Source organism: Macaca thibetana, chromosome 8 (assembly GCF_024542745.1).
Source record: "Macaca thibetana thibetana isolate TM-01 chromosome 8, ASM2454274v1, whole genome shotgun sequence".
In the NCBI taxonomy this organism is placed as follows: Eukaryota; Metazoa; Chordata; class Mammalia; order Primates; family Cercopithecidae; genus Macaca; species Macaca thibetana.
In genome coordinates, this window is record NC_065585.1 from 56,995,721 (window position 1) to 57,016,441 (window position 20,721).

Genomic DNA, 20,721 nt, shown 5'->3' on the forward strand with positions numbered 1-20,721 from the left:
GCCAACATGGTGAAATCCTAACTCTACTAAAAATATAAAAATTAGCCAGGTATGGTGGCAGGCTCCTGCAATTCCAGCCACTCGGGAGGCTGAGACAAGAGAATCTCTTGATCCCAGGAGGCAGAGGTTGCAGTAAGCCGAGATCATGCCCCTGCACTCCAGCCTGAGTGATAGAGCAAGACTCTGTCTCAAAAAAAAAAAAAAAAAAAAAAAGAAAGAAAAAGGAAAATACTACCTGATTTCAAGTCTTATTTCAAAGCTATAATAATCAAGACTGAAAACATATATGGACAAGTAATTTTTGACAAACATACATGTTAAAAAAAAACAAAAAACAAAACAAACCTCCGATTCACATCCTGTACTATATGAAAATATGGTCCTAACCTAAATGTGAGGGCTGAATCTATAAAACTTCTAGATAAAACATAGGATACAAAAGTTTGTGACCTTGATCTGTGCAAAAATTTCTTAGATATTATGCAAAATCATAATTTATATAAAGAAAATCATAAAGAAAAATTGATATATCAGACTTAATTTAAAAATTATTATCTTCAAAGACACTTTTAAGGGAATAAAAAGCCTCAGATTAGGCTTCATTCAGTGCAAGTGTAAGCCAAGTATAAGATGAAGGATATTTATTCACAATATATAAAGAACACTCAAAACTCAATACAAAGAAAACAAACAACTCAATAAAAGTGAGCAAAAAGTGTTGAACAGAAGCTTTACCAAGGATCATAGATGGATGTCAAATGAGCTCATGAAAAGATGCTTTACATTATTAGTCATTAGGGAAATGTAAATTAAAACCACAATGAAATACCACTGCAAACCTGATAGAATGACTAACATATAAAAGACTGACCATACCAAGTGTTGGCAGGATTATGAAGGAACTGTAACTGTCATATATTGCTAATAGAAAGTAAAATTGTATACTCTGGAAAACATTTTGGCAGTTTTCTTTAAAAGTAAAATGCACAGCTACTGTATAATCCAGTCATTTTACCCCTTGGTATTTTCCCAAGAAAAATGAAAACATGTGTAATCAAAGACCTCTACATGAATATTCAAAGCAGCTATATTTGTGATAACACAAAACTGGAAATAATTCAGATATTCTCAACAGGTAAATGAATAAACTGTGATATATCCATATAATGAAAGAATATTCAGCAATAAAAAGAAATGAAATACTGATTCACATTACAAAATGGATGAAGCTCAAAATAATTTTGCTGAGTGAAATAATTGAGACAAAACAAGAGTACATACTATATTATAGCATTTGTGTTAAATTTTAGAAAATACAAACTGACGTATAGTGATAAAAAGTGCCTCATTGGTTCCCTGAGGAAGGCAAGAGTTGGGCATGAAGAAAACTTCTCAGAATGACGAAATGATCATTTTCTTGATTATGTCAATACTTTGATAGGTATGTACATGTCAAAACTTAATAAATTATACACATTAAATTTATTGAATGTCAGCTATACCACAATAAGACTGTTTTTTTTTTTTTTTAACAAGAAGCTTTACTAAGCACATAAATTTATGTTGGAATAGATTATGCAAATATTTCATACATTTAAATATACTGATGACATAGGTAGTACAATTTGATTCCTTCATTATTCCAGAGCATGTTAATTATGAATATCCAAATTAGTACTATGTCAGTTTTCGTTTCTTAGTTGAGTCCGTTGGTAATCAAGTGCAATGAACCCTCATAGCTGAGATGCATTCATTCCGCAGCAACTTTCCCCTCTAGGTTAAAGTTTTAGTGTTATTGACAATAGTAGAAAGAAAATTTAATCAATTAAGTCTTAGTAAATAACTCATACACTTACTGAAGAAATATTATAAATACTCTATGATCTCAATTTAATTTTAGATGCTACAACTTATAGTGATTATAAAGTATTCTCTCCTAAGTGTTTATCTTGGAAATAACTACCAAAAAATTTTGATGCCCACATTTTGAATACTTTTGTCACTGTCGTTTTATATTGTTTATCTGTGTTTTATTTTTGCTCTGTAATTTCTCATCTTGTTTTTGTTTGTTTTTAATTTATGTTTTATCTTTGTATCACATTTTGTATCAGATCCCTCAAATTTTTGTGAAATGACTATAGGTACAAGTAAGTAGACAAGTATTTTAGATACTTTTTCTTTCAACCTCACATGTGTAGACATATGTATGTGGGTGGGTATTTTTTTGTTGTTTATGTTTTTTTAAAGAAGCCAGTGTATAATGTCTCCCTTCACTGATTAAGTTGCTTGCTGTAAGGGCTGTTGAGTGAGATTATAGATATACAAACCCATAGGCCTTTCTTACTGAAAGTCAGCCAACTTTATGGTTTGGTGTATGTGACTATCACTGAGCACCATTTACAGTTGTGATGGCTGAATAGACCAACTTATTCCTCTATTTGATATTTAGTAAGTAACACTGAGTCGTTCTCCTTTATGCTCATAAGGTGTTTTTTGTTTTTTGTTTTTACTTAGAGAGACCCAGAAAATAGAAAATGTAACACACCTCAAGGAAGTAATATGCTTTTTTTTCCAGCAACTGAATGTACTCCACACTTTGTGCTAGTTAGCTATCTTTCCATCACTCAGGTATATCCCATATAAAGAGTAACATTTTAGAAACATAATCAAGCCAGGTATACATTCTCAGTTACTAGGCATGTAAGATTGAATGGTTATGAGATAATAGTATCAAAAAAGCTGTCTTGCAAATTGAGCTGGTGCAATCTCTTTCAAGAATTGGAAACAAATTTTAAAACAAAGATGCTGGTGTTGTCAGAATCCATAACAGTCAAAATAAAATCAAGTAGTTGAAAAGTTGTCTCAAAATTCAAATTATTGCTATCACTTAACAACTTTAAGCAATACTTATTACCCTGGTTAGCAGTTTTATTTCAAGAGACACAAATCACTTATGGAATAGAAACTAAAATATGAGACAGAAAAGAGGACGGCAATAAAATTTGGGAATAAAAATGGCATACAGAAGATGTGTATCAAAAGAGAGGAGTTGTCTAAAATACTTGGTGCTGGAAAATGGCAAAGAAAAGAACTGTTTGTTAATAAATGGTTTATATGAATTTAATTGTTATGTTATTTCAAATGAGTACTCATAAACCGGCAATTTCTTTATGCTGCTCACAAATTATTTTTCTTGAAAGGTTTAGCGAGTATTCATGAAGTTCATTTGAGGCTGAAATACATTGTTTCTTACATAGTACAATAAATAGGTAACCTAAAAGAAATATTTTCTATAAATAGGTGAATACAATGATTATTTATTTATTTATAGGATATAACAGAAAAGTTATATATAAGAAGTTATACTAGATTAAGGAATTTATAGATAGTTGTCTTGGTATACATGAAAATAGATTTAGATTAAGCGAATAGTGCTACTTTTTGAATTATAAATATTTATAGAATTTTAGTATTAGTGGTTTTGTTGTATGTTGAAATGATCATCTAAAACATAGGTCCAAATGTTTAATATTTGAAACTCTTGTTGCTAATATACCTCTACTTATTATAATGATTCAAAAACTCTATAGTATATTTTCATTATGTCTATTTTCATTTATGTTTGAAGCTGCAGTATTTTCCTATTAATATTACTTGTGTATCTAAAAGTTTTCCTCATTTTCTTTTTTTTTTTTTTTTTTTTTTTTTTTTTTTTTGAGATGGAGTCTGGCTCTGTTGCCCAGGCTGGAGTGCAGTGGCCGGATCTCAGCTCACTGCAAGCTCCGCCTCCCGGGTTCACGCCATTCTCCTGCCTCAGCCTCCCGAGTAGCTGGGAGTACAGGCGCCCGCCACCTTACCCGGCTAATTTTTTTTTTTTTTTTTTGTATTTTAGTAGAGACGGGGTTTCACCATGTTAGCCAGGATGGTCTGCATCTCCTGACCTCGTGATCCGCCCGTCTCGGCCTCCCAAAGTGCTGGGATTACAGGCTTGAGCCACTGCGCCCGGCCTCCTCATTTTCAAAAACTGTTATAACACAACTTTGTTTGTTGTGCCCCTTTGAGTTCCCCAGGAAGCAGACACTGAGACCAAGTTAGGAGGTTGAGTGGTTTGTCGAGGAAGAAGGTAAATATATGAAAGATTAAAGGGGACAAGGCAGGATTAGCAGTAGGTGACAAAGTCTTGGTGAACCCAATGCCAAGCTTCAGATCAAAGAATGCCTCTTAGAGAACTTGCATACAGATCAAAAATGGCCAGTCTTTAGTACTCTGCTGTGCTCAGTCTTTGGTGGGAGGCTGCTGAAGAAGAGTGTAGCCTTGGCCCAATTGGTGCATCAGACCCAAAGGCGCTCAGCTGATGATCGTTTCTTTCTCTAAGGAAGACCTGAGCTGCACACCTCAATGGCAAGCACACTTGCGTAAGCATTCAAAATTCTCTGCTTACTGGATCATATTGTGGAATCTGGAAAACAAAATGCTGCTAACAAAAAGTCATATGACCTCAAGAGTTGAGCATTTATTCAAATTTCCTGAGCAACCAACCTATAAATGATATAGAAATCAAAACAAATATTGAGCCCAAATAAGAGTTTAGTGTTACTTAATTGTTTATTATTGGTATCATTTATTTATTTGAGTAGGTGATAAGCAAATTTGATCAATGAAATACTGTGTTATAACCATTTATTGGGACATCCTGAGGCACATACAATGTGAATGTATTTGATCTCTCATTATTTCCAGAATTCCAAGCGAGCATTAAGTTAGCATCCTATGTACAAATTATGAAAAGAAAGCTCACATTCATGACTTGTCCAGGATCTTACAGCTGGTTATTGGTAGAGCTGTGACCGCCTAGTTCTGACTTCAAAGCTATTGAATGCCCCATTAAATAACATAATCTAACAAATAAAATATCAATTCTTTATAACACTTTTTTTAAATTCCCTGATGTTTTCTCAATGAATATATAAATGATGAACAGTAATCAGCCCAATAAACAATATTTACTGACGATTCTATGCACAGACTTCTGTGTTATGAAGAAAAACCATTAAGGAATTTGTTTTCTAATCTTTTCTATAAAAGACTACATAGTAAATACTTTCTGCTTTGTGGACCATATGGACTCTGTCATTAACTACTAAACTCTTTCATTGCAAGGTAAAAGCAGCCATACGCAATATGTAAATAAATAGATGTGGCTTTTTGCTGGTAAAGGGTTATTTACAAGAACAGGTGGCAGCTAGTGGTCCTCGTTTACTGACCACTGTTGTAATAGAAGACACAAAATACTAATGTATGAATAGTTTTGAGGAGACAAAAATACAGTAGATTTTTTTTTTAATTTCTTTAGTAATAAGGCACAAAGGATATCTCACTACTCAGGATACAGTGAACAAGCATGAGCTGAATACACTGGGTTAATTAATAAACACTCCCATTGAAAATGTTTGGTGATTAGTTGATAAAGGAGGGAAGAAGAAGGGAATCATTAGCAATTCTGAAAGCCAGAGTGTGAACTCGTTCTGTTCTGAGAGTCAATTTTGGATAGTAAGATAAGCACTGAATCAAGAGGCCTGGACTGCAGTACAAATCTATTAGCACCTGGCAGTGTGGCTTTAGACACATCACTTCTTTGACCTGTAAAATAAGCAAATGCGTTAGGCTGGATTCTCAGCCACTTTTCTGATCCAGTACATCTGAACAATATAATGCACTCCCATCATTAACAGTGGCTCAGTTCAAGGGGGTCAAAAAGCAGGTAGAAATCTTAACCTCCAGAGTAAGCATTGTCCTTCTGAAAAAAAAAAAAAAAAAAAAAAAAGAGGTTATTAGATACTGCATGTTTCCTGATAGGAACAGCATTTAATTTAAAAATTCTTTTTGGGATTATTTGTTTACTGTCTATCTTCTCTGCTAGTCTGTTCCACAAGGGCAGGAACTTTTTGTGTTGCCTTCATCAGTGTTTCTGCAGCTCCTAGTTGAGTGACAGACTATAATAGGCTCGTAATAAACAGACATTGAATAGGAGAATAGATGGATGAATAGATGGAATAAAGGGATGATTGAATGTCATCCATCCGTTGAATAGATGGATGGATAGACGAATATCATTGAAAAATCACTGCAGTAGATGATCTGTAAAGTCCTCTCCAACTCTAAACATTTTTAAAGCTATTCTGTTTATAAAACCTTTTGGTCTTTAATTCTAACTTGTTGATATTTTCCCTCTGCATTCTGCCAAGTACAATGTCGGTAAGAACTAGTTTTTTTCCACTTGCTCCAGAATGTGTCAACCTCATCTGAAATCCAGGGAATACTTACATTCTGCCAAAAAGGCAATATTTTCCTTGAGAACCAGACTGTCTGATGGTAGGGTAGTTAAAAAACCACCTGTCATATGTACAGTAAAAAGAGTTGAATATAAATCTTACATATTTAACTGAAAAACTAAAAAATAGAAACAAAGTCATTTCAGTTTTTTCATATGAAAATCTTAACTCATCAGGATATAAAAGTAACTGTATAATTGTATTTTCAAAATAAACACTCAGAAAATTAAATGTTACCATTCATAATTATTATTGAGTTATTTCCTTGAATTTTATGCCACATACTCAGCAGGCATGGTGGTATTTCTTAATTTTGGTGAGTAACTACTGGAATTCCGTCATGCAACTTTACAGCAAATGTTTGCTGATAAGCTATCTATTTTGCTTTGTTTTCATAAAGGGAATATAAGTGCATTTTTCCTAGCAGGTTAAAAAAAAAAAAAAAAAAAAAAAAAGCTAATCGAGCTGTTTTATACAAAGGACTTCATCATTAAAAAGTGAAAGACTGATTATTTCTCCCTTTTGTTTACGGAAAATACTAGACCAACAGTACAGGAAAGTATTTTCAATGCATAGTTTTTAAAAATAGCAACAATAACAGTTTTTTAAGTAGAATAATAACAATTTCCTATAAGAACAGTAATTCCTTTTCTTTTTTCACACATTATCCTCTACTGAGACACCAGGACTACAACAATAAACTAAGCTTCTGTGAACCATTTCTCCTGCTCCATGCACCAGGGCATCCTGGTTATTGATGAGCCTAGTGTCATCACTGAAAAAAGCCTGGAAGAAATTATCATGCAAATGATAATCAAGTTTAGGAGCTGCAAAAGGAAGTGATCGAAAGCATACTAGAGTGCTTCTGCTTGAAGGACAACCAACTGAGTTGAGCTGACACAAGATGTACCCTAAATAGCTAGCATGAGAGGCATTGAAACTGCATACTCCTTCCTAATTAAAAAGGAGATGAAAGCAAAGGATGCAATAAGTCACTGAGGTATATGCCAACAGAAAAGGCCTTTCTCTCTCTTTTTTTATTGTTTTAAGACTTTCTATTTTAAATGCTACAGAGATTAGATTAAAATATAGAGCATGCTATGAAACAGCTTTCTGGATTTTCCAACTCACTGACTCTGGCAAGGAAGTGATCTGGGCCTTTGGGATGAGGGGTGTGTGTGTGTGTGTGTGTGTGTGTGTGTGTGTGTGTGTGTGTGTAATATTCAGATTATACAAGGGCTGAGAGTAAGTTTGCATTTTTATGACTGTATTTCCCAACACTTGATTAAATATAATCACTTAAATAAATGATTTTTCAGCACCATACCAGAGCATGCCTTATATTTTCTCACTCTTGCTAGTGGTTATAAAATTTTTCTTTCCTGCTATACTAACAAGATTCCAAAGTAATGCCCTCAATGGTATTTATGTAGCCTTTATTGTGCCTTTTGTTAGATTTTTGGTCCTATATTTGAGTAGTCGTGTAATATTAAACATGGTTCTTTGCTTCAGTAACTATTTATTAAGCACCTACTTTCCAAGCACTATAAATGAGGTGCTGCAGGAAAATAATGTGTTCGATGTAGTGTTTTTCCTCAAGTTACTCACACTCTAAAGTGGGTGGCAGGCTTGTGATTCATCAGGGTACAATGTACTAAGTAATAAGATCAAGGTAAATGCTGGTACTTTGACAATGTAAAGTGCCCACCATACTCAGATGGGAAATGTTTTTCAGAGAAATCGTGCTAAGCTAAGTTTTGAAAGTGTCATCCTAGTTTTCCATAAATGGAGATAAGTGGAATGTAGATGAGATAAGACACCCATACTGAAAGGAGCCTTGAAATGACATATAATGAATTTGGGTTTTATCCTGAATGCAGTGAGAAAACACTGAAAATTTTAAACAAAAGAGAGGCAAAAATCAAATATGCATTTTCAAGGAATCCCTTTGTTGACTTTGTGGAGGACAGTTACAAGGGAGACTGACTGGAGACAATAAAGTGAGAAAGGGAACTGTTGAAATAACGTAAGCTAGGAAATAAACAGGTTTCTCTTAAGTCTCATGGCTGAAAGACAGCATGGTATCATTGGCTAGAGCCAGGATTCTGGCCAACAGGCTTGGGCTCAGATGCACCTAATAACTTACATGATATTTGATTGTTCACAATTTTACGTTGAACAGTCTCATTCAGTTAAAAGAAAAATAAACCCTGTAAGATTAATTGAGCTTATGGGGAACTTATGGTAAGCAGTGGGTGTGTAACAGGAACTCAGACAGCCAGGGTCCCTCTCCCATTCATAGCTTCGCTCCTTGCATCACTTTTCTCTTTTCATTCTCTTTTCTCTTTCAGTCCATCTCTTTTATTCAGTTTCTGCCTCCTTATAATATCTGCTTCCTCTGGCCATATTGGCTTCTCACGCTTCCTATTATATAAAAATAGTCAATTTCCCCTGCTGAGAGGGAAAAATCTCTCAGTATTCTCTGGGTCATCCTCCCAAGAGAGAAACATGGATGGTTCTGCTTATCTCTGCTTATCAGATGAAGCCATGTCTCCATAGCTTACTCTGCAGCACAGCATTTTGACTGGCTCTAGTCTTACAGTGATAGTATAGAGAGTGGATTTGGAGAACAATGACACCTACTTTACAGCTTGTGGACAAAGCAATTACCTTTAGAAGGGACGATGGAAGGGATGATGGAAAGGACCATTGGTAAAAAAGAACAACCTTCAAAGGACAGTTCTAAGTGAGAGTTAGGAATTGAAATCAGCTGAATGTATTTAATGATCCATTAAATACAGAAAATAATGAACAAGGAGGTTTCTGATGTCATCCACAGAATAACTAGCATTCCATCTACCCAAAGAGGGAAAATAAGAAAGGTTTTCAGATGAGTTCAGATTTGAACTTTGTAGAAAATCCCATCAGATAACTATGGATACTGGTTGGCTTTCAAGAGATATTTGGATCAGAGATAGTCATTTATGACTACATTTTTTTCTTTTCGGCTTCTGACGTTTTCTTTTGCTTTTGTCTTCAACACTGCCTTTTCTTTCTCCTCATGTGCCTACTCTTCCCTCTTCCTTTATGTGATCATTCCCAATGGTCATAGATTACTAGAAGTCCAGTTATGGTTACTCTTTATCTTCTGTATATACTTTTCCCAGGATAATCTCAACACGTCCTAAATTTATCCTAAATGCCACGTGTAGGCTTGTGTCTTACAAACTTACTTTCAAAGTGACACACCTGGTTGTCTACATGACTTCTTTATGTAGATATCTCACTGACATCTCAGACCCTTGATTTAAACTTCCCACTCACCTTTAGTCTTGTCTTATTAAATAACACTGTTATTCACTTGTCTACACAAACTAGATCTTGAATATCATTCTTAATATTATCTTTATCTTATTTCCTTCAGCAATGCCTATCAATTCCATCTCCAAAATATGTCCTGACTTTGTTTTATCCTTTCCATCTCTATTTCTGCTGTATTGGTCCAAACCACTATCAAAGAACTTTTTGATTTAACTATTCAATGACTTCCTATTTCATTTAGAATAAAGTTCAACTCCTACATGGGTTACATGATCCTCACCTCTATCATTATACACTCCTATCACACTCTCTTCTAGCCGCACAACAAGCTTCTTCCCATTATAACATTTATTCTTTATGTTTCCTTTACCTCAAACAATCTTCAGTGGTCTGGCTCCCTTGAATAGTATGTCACAGTTGAATAAAGAGATCTTTCCTATGTCTAATACAAAGTAGCCCCATCCCATCACTGTCACCTTAATATCCTTTTTTCTTTCTCTATTTGTATAGCACTTTGCTTTCTGAAGTTGTAATTTATTTATCTGCTTGATTCAAGTCAATGTTTCCATACTCACTCGCTGATATCTAAGTTTCATGAGATAGAGATGTTGACCTTCTGCTTCACTTCTCTATCTGTAGTGCCTACAATAGTGCCTGGTGCATGTACTGAGTAATTATTGAGTGAATGATTCAATTAATTCTTGCCAAAGACTCTTGATGGGTCATCTTGTTTTCATTCTTCCCTTTATAATCCATTTTTCACCAAAAATCATTTTAGTGTATAAAACCAATCACAACCCAACACAAATTTCATCTCCTTGATGGCCTCCAGTACACTCTAAATAAGATTTCAACTCATTATGTTCATTTTCAAAGATTTTGTCCTTGCTTATTACAAATTACAGATCTTCTTTCAATTCGTTGATCATCCCAAACTGTCCTCTGCTCTGAATGCACTTCCCAATATTCTTTGCATATTTATTACTTTCTCTTTCTTTAGATTTTGTTGTATTTCTTCAGAGAGGTCTTTCTGACCTTTTTGCTTAAAGTACGTTCCCTTTATTTTTTTTCTCAACCTGTTTTTGTTTTTGTTTTAGCCTTCACTAGTTTTTGAATTACTACAGTTATCCATGTGTATATTTGGTTTTCATCTGCCTCTTCTGCTGTCATGTAGGATGATCAGGGTAGCAATCAGGTCTGTCTTACCCTCTTCAGTATCCTGAGTACCTGGTATGATACTTGGGATGCTTGAAGATACCCAGTAAATGTTGTTTTAACTCAAATGGTATCAAATGTTAGTAGAAGGTCTTGGAGTAAATGAGATTACCCATGGTTACAAACTAGAAACTCCCAACTAAGTTTAACCTAAGGATGTGTGGTTTTTGTTAGCTTATTTTGTGTTAAGAGAGCACATGTTTTAAATTTTTTGAATACCCTTAGGTATTACAGGAAAGCTATGGTTTATCATAGTCCTTATCTATGGGTGGTTTTGAAATATTGTAGAAAGGACGTTGGGACACCTTACTTTGCCAGACATTAACCCCAGGAGGTGCCAGAGATCCAAGACGATGCTGGATCATAGAATGATTCAGAAGGCCCAGGAGAAGAGGACTTGGGGAAGGAGGGAAATACGCCTTTAGGGTAATAGATATTTACTGACTTTTTTGGAAATATCTCAATATTAGTGTAGATACTGTACTACTACTATCATCCCTAACCTGGCCCCTGTAGTTATTTGAGTTTGTGACCCTTCCTTATTTAGGATAAGAAGAGAAGAAAGCAGAGAACATAATCCTAGGAAACAACAACATTCAAGGGCTGAGTACAATACAGTAAGCCCAGAAAGGAGCAGCTAGAGAACAAGCAAAACAAAAGAAAATGGTTTTCTGGCAGCTCAGGGAGGAAAGTACTTAAGGTGGTCAATTGTGTCAATAGATAAGGATGGAAAATTGTTTAGTTGGAGGGCATTGGTGACTCCAGAACAAAAAGCTTAGTGGACTGAAACTTGATAGGCATACCAGAAAGGGAAGTGGTGGGCGCAGTCGGCCAGGGGCACAGGGAGGGCATGAGGAAATGTGCTGTCTGTAGAGAATTGTCAAATAGCAATACAACTGACTAAAGCCTGTCTGCTTTTGTCTGCTTTTTGGTATCATCATGCCATGCTCCAGCAATTCCAAACATGGTTAAAGTTAACATTTTCCTCCCCTCAGTTACCACTCTTAAAGGCAGGAATAGAGTTAACAGAAGAGGGCATGAGGTCAAGGGAGGATGAATATATAAGACTAGGGAGACTTGTGAACATTTATATAATCAGAGGAAAGGACCAGCCCAGAGGAAGTGTTTCAGTCGAGTAGAGGTTATAATCACTAAGTCAATCTGAGGGCATACCCGTTGCTCAAAATACAGGAATGATTTAGCCTTGAAAAAAAGTAGGACCTCTAATTCCTAGGGGAAGAATCCTTCATCCTTGACTTAGAATTGTTTCTTTATGGTGAAGTTGTAGATCTATTTTATTTTTTAAATTCACTCACAAATTTTGGTTATATTTTTATATTAATAAGTAGTGTTCATTATATCCACTTGTGAATGATATTTCAAAGATAACATCAATATTCCAGATGGGACAACTAATAACTTATTTCAAGGATTTAATATGATATATATTTAGTATAATTTTAAATGTATAGTATATATTTAATATAATAATTTTAAATGTATTGTGTTAATTAGATATATTCTAATTTCTGACATTAAATTAGTATATTCTGCATTTACACTTATTTCATACAGGTAACAAATATTGGGTGTTCAAGGATACAACTCTTCAACCTGGTTACCCTCATGACTTGATAACCCTTGGAAGTGGAATTCCCCCTCATGGTATTGATTCAGCCATTTGGTGGGAGGACGTTGGGAAAACCTATTTCTTCAAGGGAGACAGGTCAGTATATACTTCTGATGAGAAAAACAGTTAATTAACTAATGTTTAGAAAATCAGCACTTCTAGTCTATCAGAGGCATGAGCTGTTGATGAAGAATCCTGGTGGATTTAACACAGGAGTTAATGCAATTAAAAATTGTTTTATATTTCAAATAATATTTAAGATAAATCTTTCTTGAATATATTCAGCTAAGGTGACTTTCTTATGAATATGTATACCTAGCATATGTTTTTTCATTTCTCCATAATTGTAACATGCCCATAATACTATGTAAGCTGTGTATATGTGTGTTCTTGCGATACATTTTTTGGGGAATTTTACTTACTTTGTTGAGAAAAAAAAAATACTTTTTAGCACATGATTTTTGTTGTTTCACACTCAAAGTAAAATTTTTATACTTTGTATACAATCAATTGTGAAGACTTCCAAATAATTTCAGTTTAGTCACAGATTATATTTCTTAAGAAGCCATTTATTTAGATACCATAGTCAAACTATCACTGGGCTAAATACTTTTAGCTTGAAGGATAATATTTTCTCCCAGCTATTTTACTCTCTTATTTTTTTTTTCCTTTTGTGATATTACTAGCAGAGTTCACAAATTGAAAGAGAATTGTTAGTTTAAAACTTACAGTAAGGCTGAGTGCGTTGGCTCATGCCTGTAACCCCAGCATTTTGGGAGGCCAAGGTGGGTGGATCACTTGGGCTCAGGAGTTCAAGACCAGCCTGACCAACATGGCAAAACCCTCTCTACTAAAAATACAAAAATTAGCCAGGTATGGAATTACAGCCATGTAATTTCAGCTACTTGGGAGGCTGAGGCATGAGAATCACTTGAACCAGGAGGCAAACTAGTCTGGGCAACAGAGTGAGACCCTGTCTCAAAAACAAAAACAAAATTAAAAAAAAAAAAAACCTTATGGTAGCTATTAGGCAGATATAGCCCTAGCCCTGCCCAGTTGTTAACAGATATTACAAATGGAATATATATAAGTCGAAGCCTATATTTTTATTAATTTAAATAAATATTAAATTAAAAAATCAAAAATCAAATTTTAATTACATTATTACTAGCTAGCTCACAATGAGAAATTCATAAGTAGACTTCATTGGTTTGTAGGATGACTTAAGTCTGCCATTGTACTTCCATTTGTTAGTAAATTTTTTAAAAAATACACACATATAAAGTACAGGCTTCAATGTCCAACATTCCATTACTGAGTTTGCCATATTATCTTAGCATAAAATAACCCTATGCAATGTCTCCAACTTTAGGAGAAAAGTAAGTAAGACTATAAACTTTGTTTATTTGGAAATTTACAATTTTTAATTGCAAATGATTTCAAACATTGAGCTTTATGTGTGAACCAAAAGTTGCTATAATTCGCTTCCATGAACAAGAATGTACACTTTTAAATTTATCCTTTTACTAACTTTATATGCAATATTTCTCTATTTTTCCATAGCAAAATGCTAGTTGATTTTAATTCATTATAATAAAATTAGACTGTGCTTTAGTGTTTCTTACTAAATCACAAATTAAAAATATCTATCAAACAAAAATTTGATCAAAGGAGAAGATGCTACTTAAAGCCACAAAAAGTATAATGACTCTCAATAGGATGTCAATGTAATAGGGTATGAAAGGGGAAGAACTTTATTGCCACTGCATAGTGACCACTAATGAAAATAAATCTTCAGACTTATAACATATTCTTTAAAATGGTATAACCCTTAAGGTTGTTAAATTCACCGGCTGATTTTAATTGCTTGAATGAGTACCATGCAGATCTCAGTACTATATGGAGTTGCACTTTTTTCTTTTTCTCAAAAAAGGGCAAAAATGAAAGACTGAGGAGACACTTTGGAGAAGTTGGCTTCTAGGGGACAGAAAATGGAAGCTGAACTTTTATATAACAGTTTAATTAAAGTTTCATAGATAATAATAAAAATGCCCATTTCATTATCGGATAGCTCTTTTGCCCACAAATGTAGAGATTACATTTAAAATATTTTCATTCTAAAAATTTAGTTCTTATTGGAACATTTAAGTTTAAAGATTAAACGTGAACTACCTTAAATTTGTGAAATCAGTGGAGGTTAGATTCCAAAAGTATAGAAGAATAAAGACTATAGAAAACAGGAAAAGGGTTTTTTAGATCATTTACTCCCCATTTGAAAAGCTACATGCTAAATACAGAAAATGTATTTTCTACATGCTAAATACAGAAAAACCTTTATTACTTTTAAGTTCTGTTTAAATAACTATGGTTTTATAGGTTTTAAAAAACTGAAAGCAGGATTTCAATTAATTTCCGTGTATGATCTTATGTAAGATGTCATGAATTATAGATGTTTTATAAACAAATTATTCCATAGTCGTATAATTACGTATTTCTAGAGTCAACAGTAAATTATCAATATGTTTATTCTAGATTTAAAAGTTAGATGGAAAAGACATTAAACTCTCTAACTGAAACAAAGAAACAATTTAGTTGTCACTTTTATATGAGTATTTTTTATTATTTCTCCCCTCTTCTCCCACTTCCATTTTTCTGCTTACAAAAAAGAAAAAAATTATGTCAACAGTTTTCTATTTATCTAAGGCTAAGAGCAAAAATGATTTTAGTGAGTATCTAGAACAGCTGTAAAAAATTCAAGTCCTTAAACAGATCAGGTGAGTAATGGCTGTAACACTGGGTAAAGTAGTATATCCAAGGCAATAGCGAATGACGAGTACTGTGGTGAGCTGGAAAGTGCAAAAACTCTAGAAAAGCATTCAAAATCAAGATTACTTAAAATAATTTACTATGCAAACAAAGCACGTCTTTAAATTAGATGCTGCCATATGTCAGCCCTGCATGTTGTTCACTTCCTACCAAAATCTAGATACCCTCAATTACAGCCCAAGAGTACCCTTCCCTCTCCACCAAACTGCCTGTGACAGTATGAACATGAGGCAGCCCATTCTATTCTCGGTAGCTCTAATGCCTGCTTCCTTAATATTTCTGCACGTGTCCTACCCTAGCACTTATTTCATTCATTCAATAACGCATTTTGAAACACAAAGTATGTGACATGTGCTAGGTAATGAAGATGGAGTAGTAGAAAGAAAGACCACAGAGCTCCTAGTTTCATGGCACTTAGACTGTGTTGGGGGAGACAAATAATAAACAGTAAACAAATAAATGACCCTGATAATTTTCACAGTGAGAAATGAGACTCCTGGTGGTAAGGACAGGTTAGGATTTAGTGTTGACTTGGGGGAAGGCCTCACTTGTGAAGGGGACACTTGAGTGGGGACTTGAGTAGGAAGACGTTTCAGCCATAGAAAGCTATTCAGGACACTGTGTTGCAGGTGGGTGATATAGTCATGCAAAGGCAATAATGTAGGAAAGAAGTTGGATTGTTCAAAAACAGTGTTGCTAGAGCATAGTGGGTAAGTGGTGGAAACTGGAGGATAGGAACCAGATTTCACAGGGCCCTGTAGCCTATGGCAAACAGTTTGAATTTTATTCTAAGTACAAGGAAGGGGCATTGGAGGGTTTTCAACAGGAAAGTGATATGATCTTCTGTGTATTCACAAAGATTGTGCTGGCTTCTGTGTGAAGAATGGGCTCCAAGATTGGAGGCATGGAGGGTAACTGGGAGACCATTGAAGGAGTGCAGGAAGACATGATGATAGCGGTGGAGATGGAGCAAAGTGGGTGGGTGCAGGATACATTTTGAGTATGATAGCAAGTTGTCCTCAGGGCTTGGATTTTAGGGGAGGAACAAAATAAATCAGGGCAACTTCTAGGCTTTCCACCCAAGTAATTAAGTAGATAGCACCTTATCTGGAGACAAGACAGACACGGAGAGTGATATTGGGGGAAGGGATTAAGAGATTGAAATATCCATGCTTGACTGAGGTGCCTATTTATACACCAAGTGAAGAAGTCAAGTAGGTGGTTAGATAATTGAGTTTGCATCTTAATGGAGAGTTTAGTTGGAGGCACAGATCTCAGACTTATTGACATATAAATGGTATTGAAAGCAGGAGTTCATGTGAAATCTTCTAAGTATAGAGATAGCTAAAGAGAGTAGATGAAATGACAGTTCTTTAAATAAATCTGTAAATTCAGATTAAAATATAGAGTGTTGTACTATTTCACATACAGCATGGAACTCAGTCCCTCAGATTCCTACTTGCCCTTTTGTTAATACACTACAATTTGGTCCTTGGATAAGTTTTGATCTTCATAACATTTAGCTTAAAATGCTATATTTCTAAGTCATCTCTCAACATCTCACAAACATATCTAAGACTCTATTGCCATATTTCATAAGAAGCTTAGCTGTCGAGAATTTTAAGGTATTTTCAAATAAAAAGAACAAAATGTAGACCTACTTTATTTTCTTGATTATTATCATCACTAACAGTCAAATAGAAAAATACATTTATTTCTTCCAGCTTTAATGGTATGTTTATAAAGTAATTTCTTAATGTATATGTTTTGATTCATTCAAAAATATAGCAAAAACTGATATATTGATATTTTCTATTCTGTTGCATTTTTAAGACTGATTCTGAGGAATGGGATTTGGGGGCATTGATTAAGACTGCTAATTTCAAAAAAAATCATCTGATTAAAGTCAAAATTCTACAGTAGAGATAACTGATGAATCAGAAGAAAGAGCTATGAGCTTCATTTATAATAGCTTTTATTGCTTACTGACCCTCCCACACAAAATTTCAATGTTTTCCATGAAAATATCTACATTTTAAACCCCCCAAATGGTTGATGTACACAGTGTTCTCATCTGAATATGCTAATTTACTTCTCAATGCATCTATAAGCTTATTTTTCAGGGAGAAAAACTCAGTGGGATGAGCTTTTTTGTTCATGTTGACATATGCTCAAATATGTTGAAAATTAAAATACAAAGCAATGTTTATGAATAAGCCTCAGCACCTTTTATAAGACAGCACTAAATATAGATAATTCTAATTGCATTCCAGTTTACTGGATATATTTCAAAGCTGACACAAAGCAGACAACCTTTGGGATTGAGCCTATGTTGTTTTTTTCTAAAATTGTAAAATGATCCTAAATTATTGTTTTGTATTATCTGCTGAGAGGGAAAAATGCGTTTATGTTGACGAATTCATACCCAAATTATGTTCCTACAAAAGAGTGTAATACAATTTACATTCCATTAACGTTTTCCTGAAATGAGATCTCTCTGAATCCTATGAGTCTGGCATATAATATAGGTGCACAGAAAAGCATCAGTGGGTGAATGAATCTATGAATGAACAGACTAAGGGAGAAAGGAAAGCTATACCCAAACAATGAACACCAATTGTTTGAATGACAGCATTGAGAGAATAAGAACTACAGGCAGACACCAGCAGTAACATTTGAATTTCAATTCTACCACATTCAAATGCAGTAAATGTGACTAAGTCAATTGTCTTTGAATAATATGATACCCAATGCTCTGTCATTGCTTAAATTGAGTGACAGTTCATACTAAATCGATGGTTAGGATATTATTGTGGAGAACTCTGTAATATGTGATGTAAAAGACTGTTGAGGGATTTAAGCAAAACGATATATGTGTATAAATTTATAGCTACAAAATGCTGCATAAAGTGTAGTTTTTCTACATAAAAACATAACTACTTCTCAGAAAACTAATCTGGTTGCTAGGTATGTATTAATGTTACTTAAATCACATGCAGGATGTGATCCCATTGTCCTCAGGATTTTAAGTTATTCCAAATTTTATTTATTGTTATTATTACTATTATTTGAGATGGAGTCTCTCTCTGCTGCCCAAGCCAGAGTGCAGTGGCGCTATCTCGGCTTGCTGCAGCCTTCGCCTCCTGGATTCAAGCGATTCTCCTGCTTCAGACTCCCAAATAGGTGGGATTACAGGCACCTGCCACCACGCCCAGATAATTTTTGTATTTTTTAATAGAGACAGGGCTTCGCCGTGTTGACCAGGCTAGTCTTGAACTCCTCTTGAACCTCAGGCGATCCACACGCATCGGCCTCCTAAAGTGGTGGGATTATAGGCATGAGCCACCATACCTGGCCTATTATTATTTTTTTGAGACAAGGTCTCATTCTGTTGCCCTCACTGGAGTGCAGTGGCATAATCGCAGCTCACTGCAGCCTCAACCTCCTGGTCTCAATAGATCCTCCCACCTCAGCCTCCTGAGTAGCTGGAACTACAGATGCGCACCACCATGCCCAGCTAGATTTTTGTTTTTGGTAAACACAGGGTTTCATCATGTTGCCTAGACTGGTCTCAAACTCCTGGGCTCAAGCAATCCATCCACTTCGGCCTCCCAAAGTGCTGGGATTACAGGTGTGAGCCACCACACCCGACCCTAGTCCAAATTTTAAGTTAGAATTTAAAAGCTCACTTTAAGTTATAGTTTATGTCATCTAAAAATGCCATGTATTGTTAAGATATGTCATTATTTATTCTGAGAGGAAAACCCTGTCAAGTAAACTAACACTGTATCTGTTGAAAGGGCATTCTGATGTTGAGAGATGTAAAATGTGAAAAAGTGTTTCTTAGGATCCATGAAATAGGTATTTGACTATTTCCCTGCAAGAGACTTTCTTTGCTCAAGTGTGGAAAGCAGTTTTATATATTTATATATACACTATTGTAAACCCCACTGAGATATTTACTTGAGAGAAGAGATCTTTAGATTATGAGCAAATCTCAACTACATTAACCATTCATCACAGAATGTTCTGTGGGACAGGAATATTCAGAAATGATGTTTAATTTAAATATTTTAATTTAAAAGTAAATGTTTCCATGAACAAAATGTGAAAGAAAATATATTTTAGAATTGGTGGCATGATACACTAATGATTCCACTTCATTGTGCTCTTCCAAATGATGCAGTTCAGGCACCATTCTTTCAGCTCAGTGCTTCTCCATGTAGCTATTTCTGATTTGTTCGTCAGATCTGTTCTCATCTTTGATGTGATGAGAACCTGTGACAAATACCCGTGACAGTTTCGCTTTTGGTGTAAACTCTTCTTTGGGTGTTATTTCTTAGAACACTTCCTGAAACAATCTTTTTCTGTGTGAACATTGAAGATGGAGGAAGTGCATCTTCAATGGATGGAGGAATTCCAGATGTTACTCAAATGAGGTTTCTAGGAATTTATAGCAAAACCTTTGCACAGGACCCCAGAGCTCTGTAGGTAAAGAATCCTCCATAGGCCTGGCAGAGGCATATCCAAACTAGAAAATACTTATTTTTTTCTAATTTCAGATAAAATGGCTAAGACAAAAATAATTTTTTAAAAATGTATCATTTCCCAGATATGTGTTGGTGAAACACTAGCTTTAGTAGATCACCATAGATGTTTAGCGGGGGAAAAGCATTGTCAAATAAAATCGGGAAACATATTTAGTGGCATCAAATGAATTTGGAAACTGCCTTTATGGTGAAAATAGCAGATAAACATGGTTATCTGAAATCAGACAAACATGGTTATACTTCTACCTATCATTCATTGTCCTCCAAGAATTCTCCTCTCTCCGATGGGGACAGTGATGACTATCTCATGGGTTTGTTGTGATTAAGTAAAATAATGCATAGAGCAACCGGGCTGCCTGAAATCAGTGATATCACTGTGAACTCCCAATGATTTTACCCTTTTGTCAATCTTTGTGACCATTCAAAATATAAACTCATTTTACTCTTAAAATACATGAACAATAATGAGTGATCCAAAGTAGGGATGTTCACAATTTGTTCCTTGGAAGTCTAGGGGTTCTGTGAAAGTAGCTCAAGGACTACCCTGTGAAGGGATAAGAGTCTGAGAGTTCTAACTCTTGGTGAGTTTTGCTCTTATTTGTATTAATGTCTACACTTTCGTACTCCAATCAACACCAGCCCTAACGTCTATACTCTCATTCCCAGTTTCTTCCTCAACAGCTCCACCTTGAAGTCTGAATTTAAAGTAGCTAACACCAAAGTCAAGATTCCTCAATTCATCTCAGCTTACCTTCCCTTACTTCCTTACCTTACTGAATGATAACATTCTTCTTCTAGATAATCAGGCTTAAAATTCTTGAGTCATGCTCAGCTTCCTTCTCTTTCA

General features: G+C 34.8%; 1 protein-coding gene across 1 annotated transcript in view; it reads left to right on the forward strand.

The window, feature by feature from the left end:
* MMP16 (matrix metallopeptidase 16) overlaps nucleotides 1-20,721 on the forward strand; it is a 294,102-nt gene that overhangs the window by 257,431 nt on the left and 15,950 nt on the right. The window contains exon 8 of the mRNA XM_050801222.1: nucleotides 12,444-12,594. Coding sequence (XP_050657179.1) covers nucleotides 12,444-12,594 — 151 coding nt within the window. The remainder of the gene's footprint in view (nucleotides 1-12,443; nucleotides 12,595-20,721) is intronic.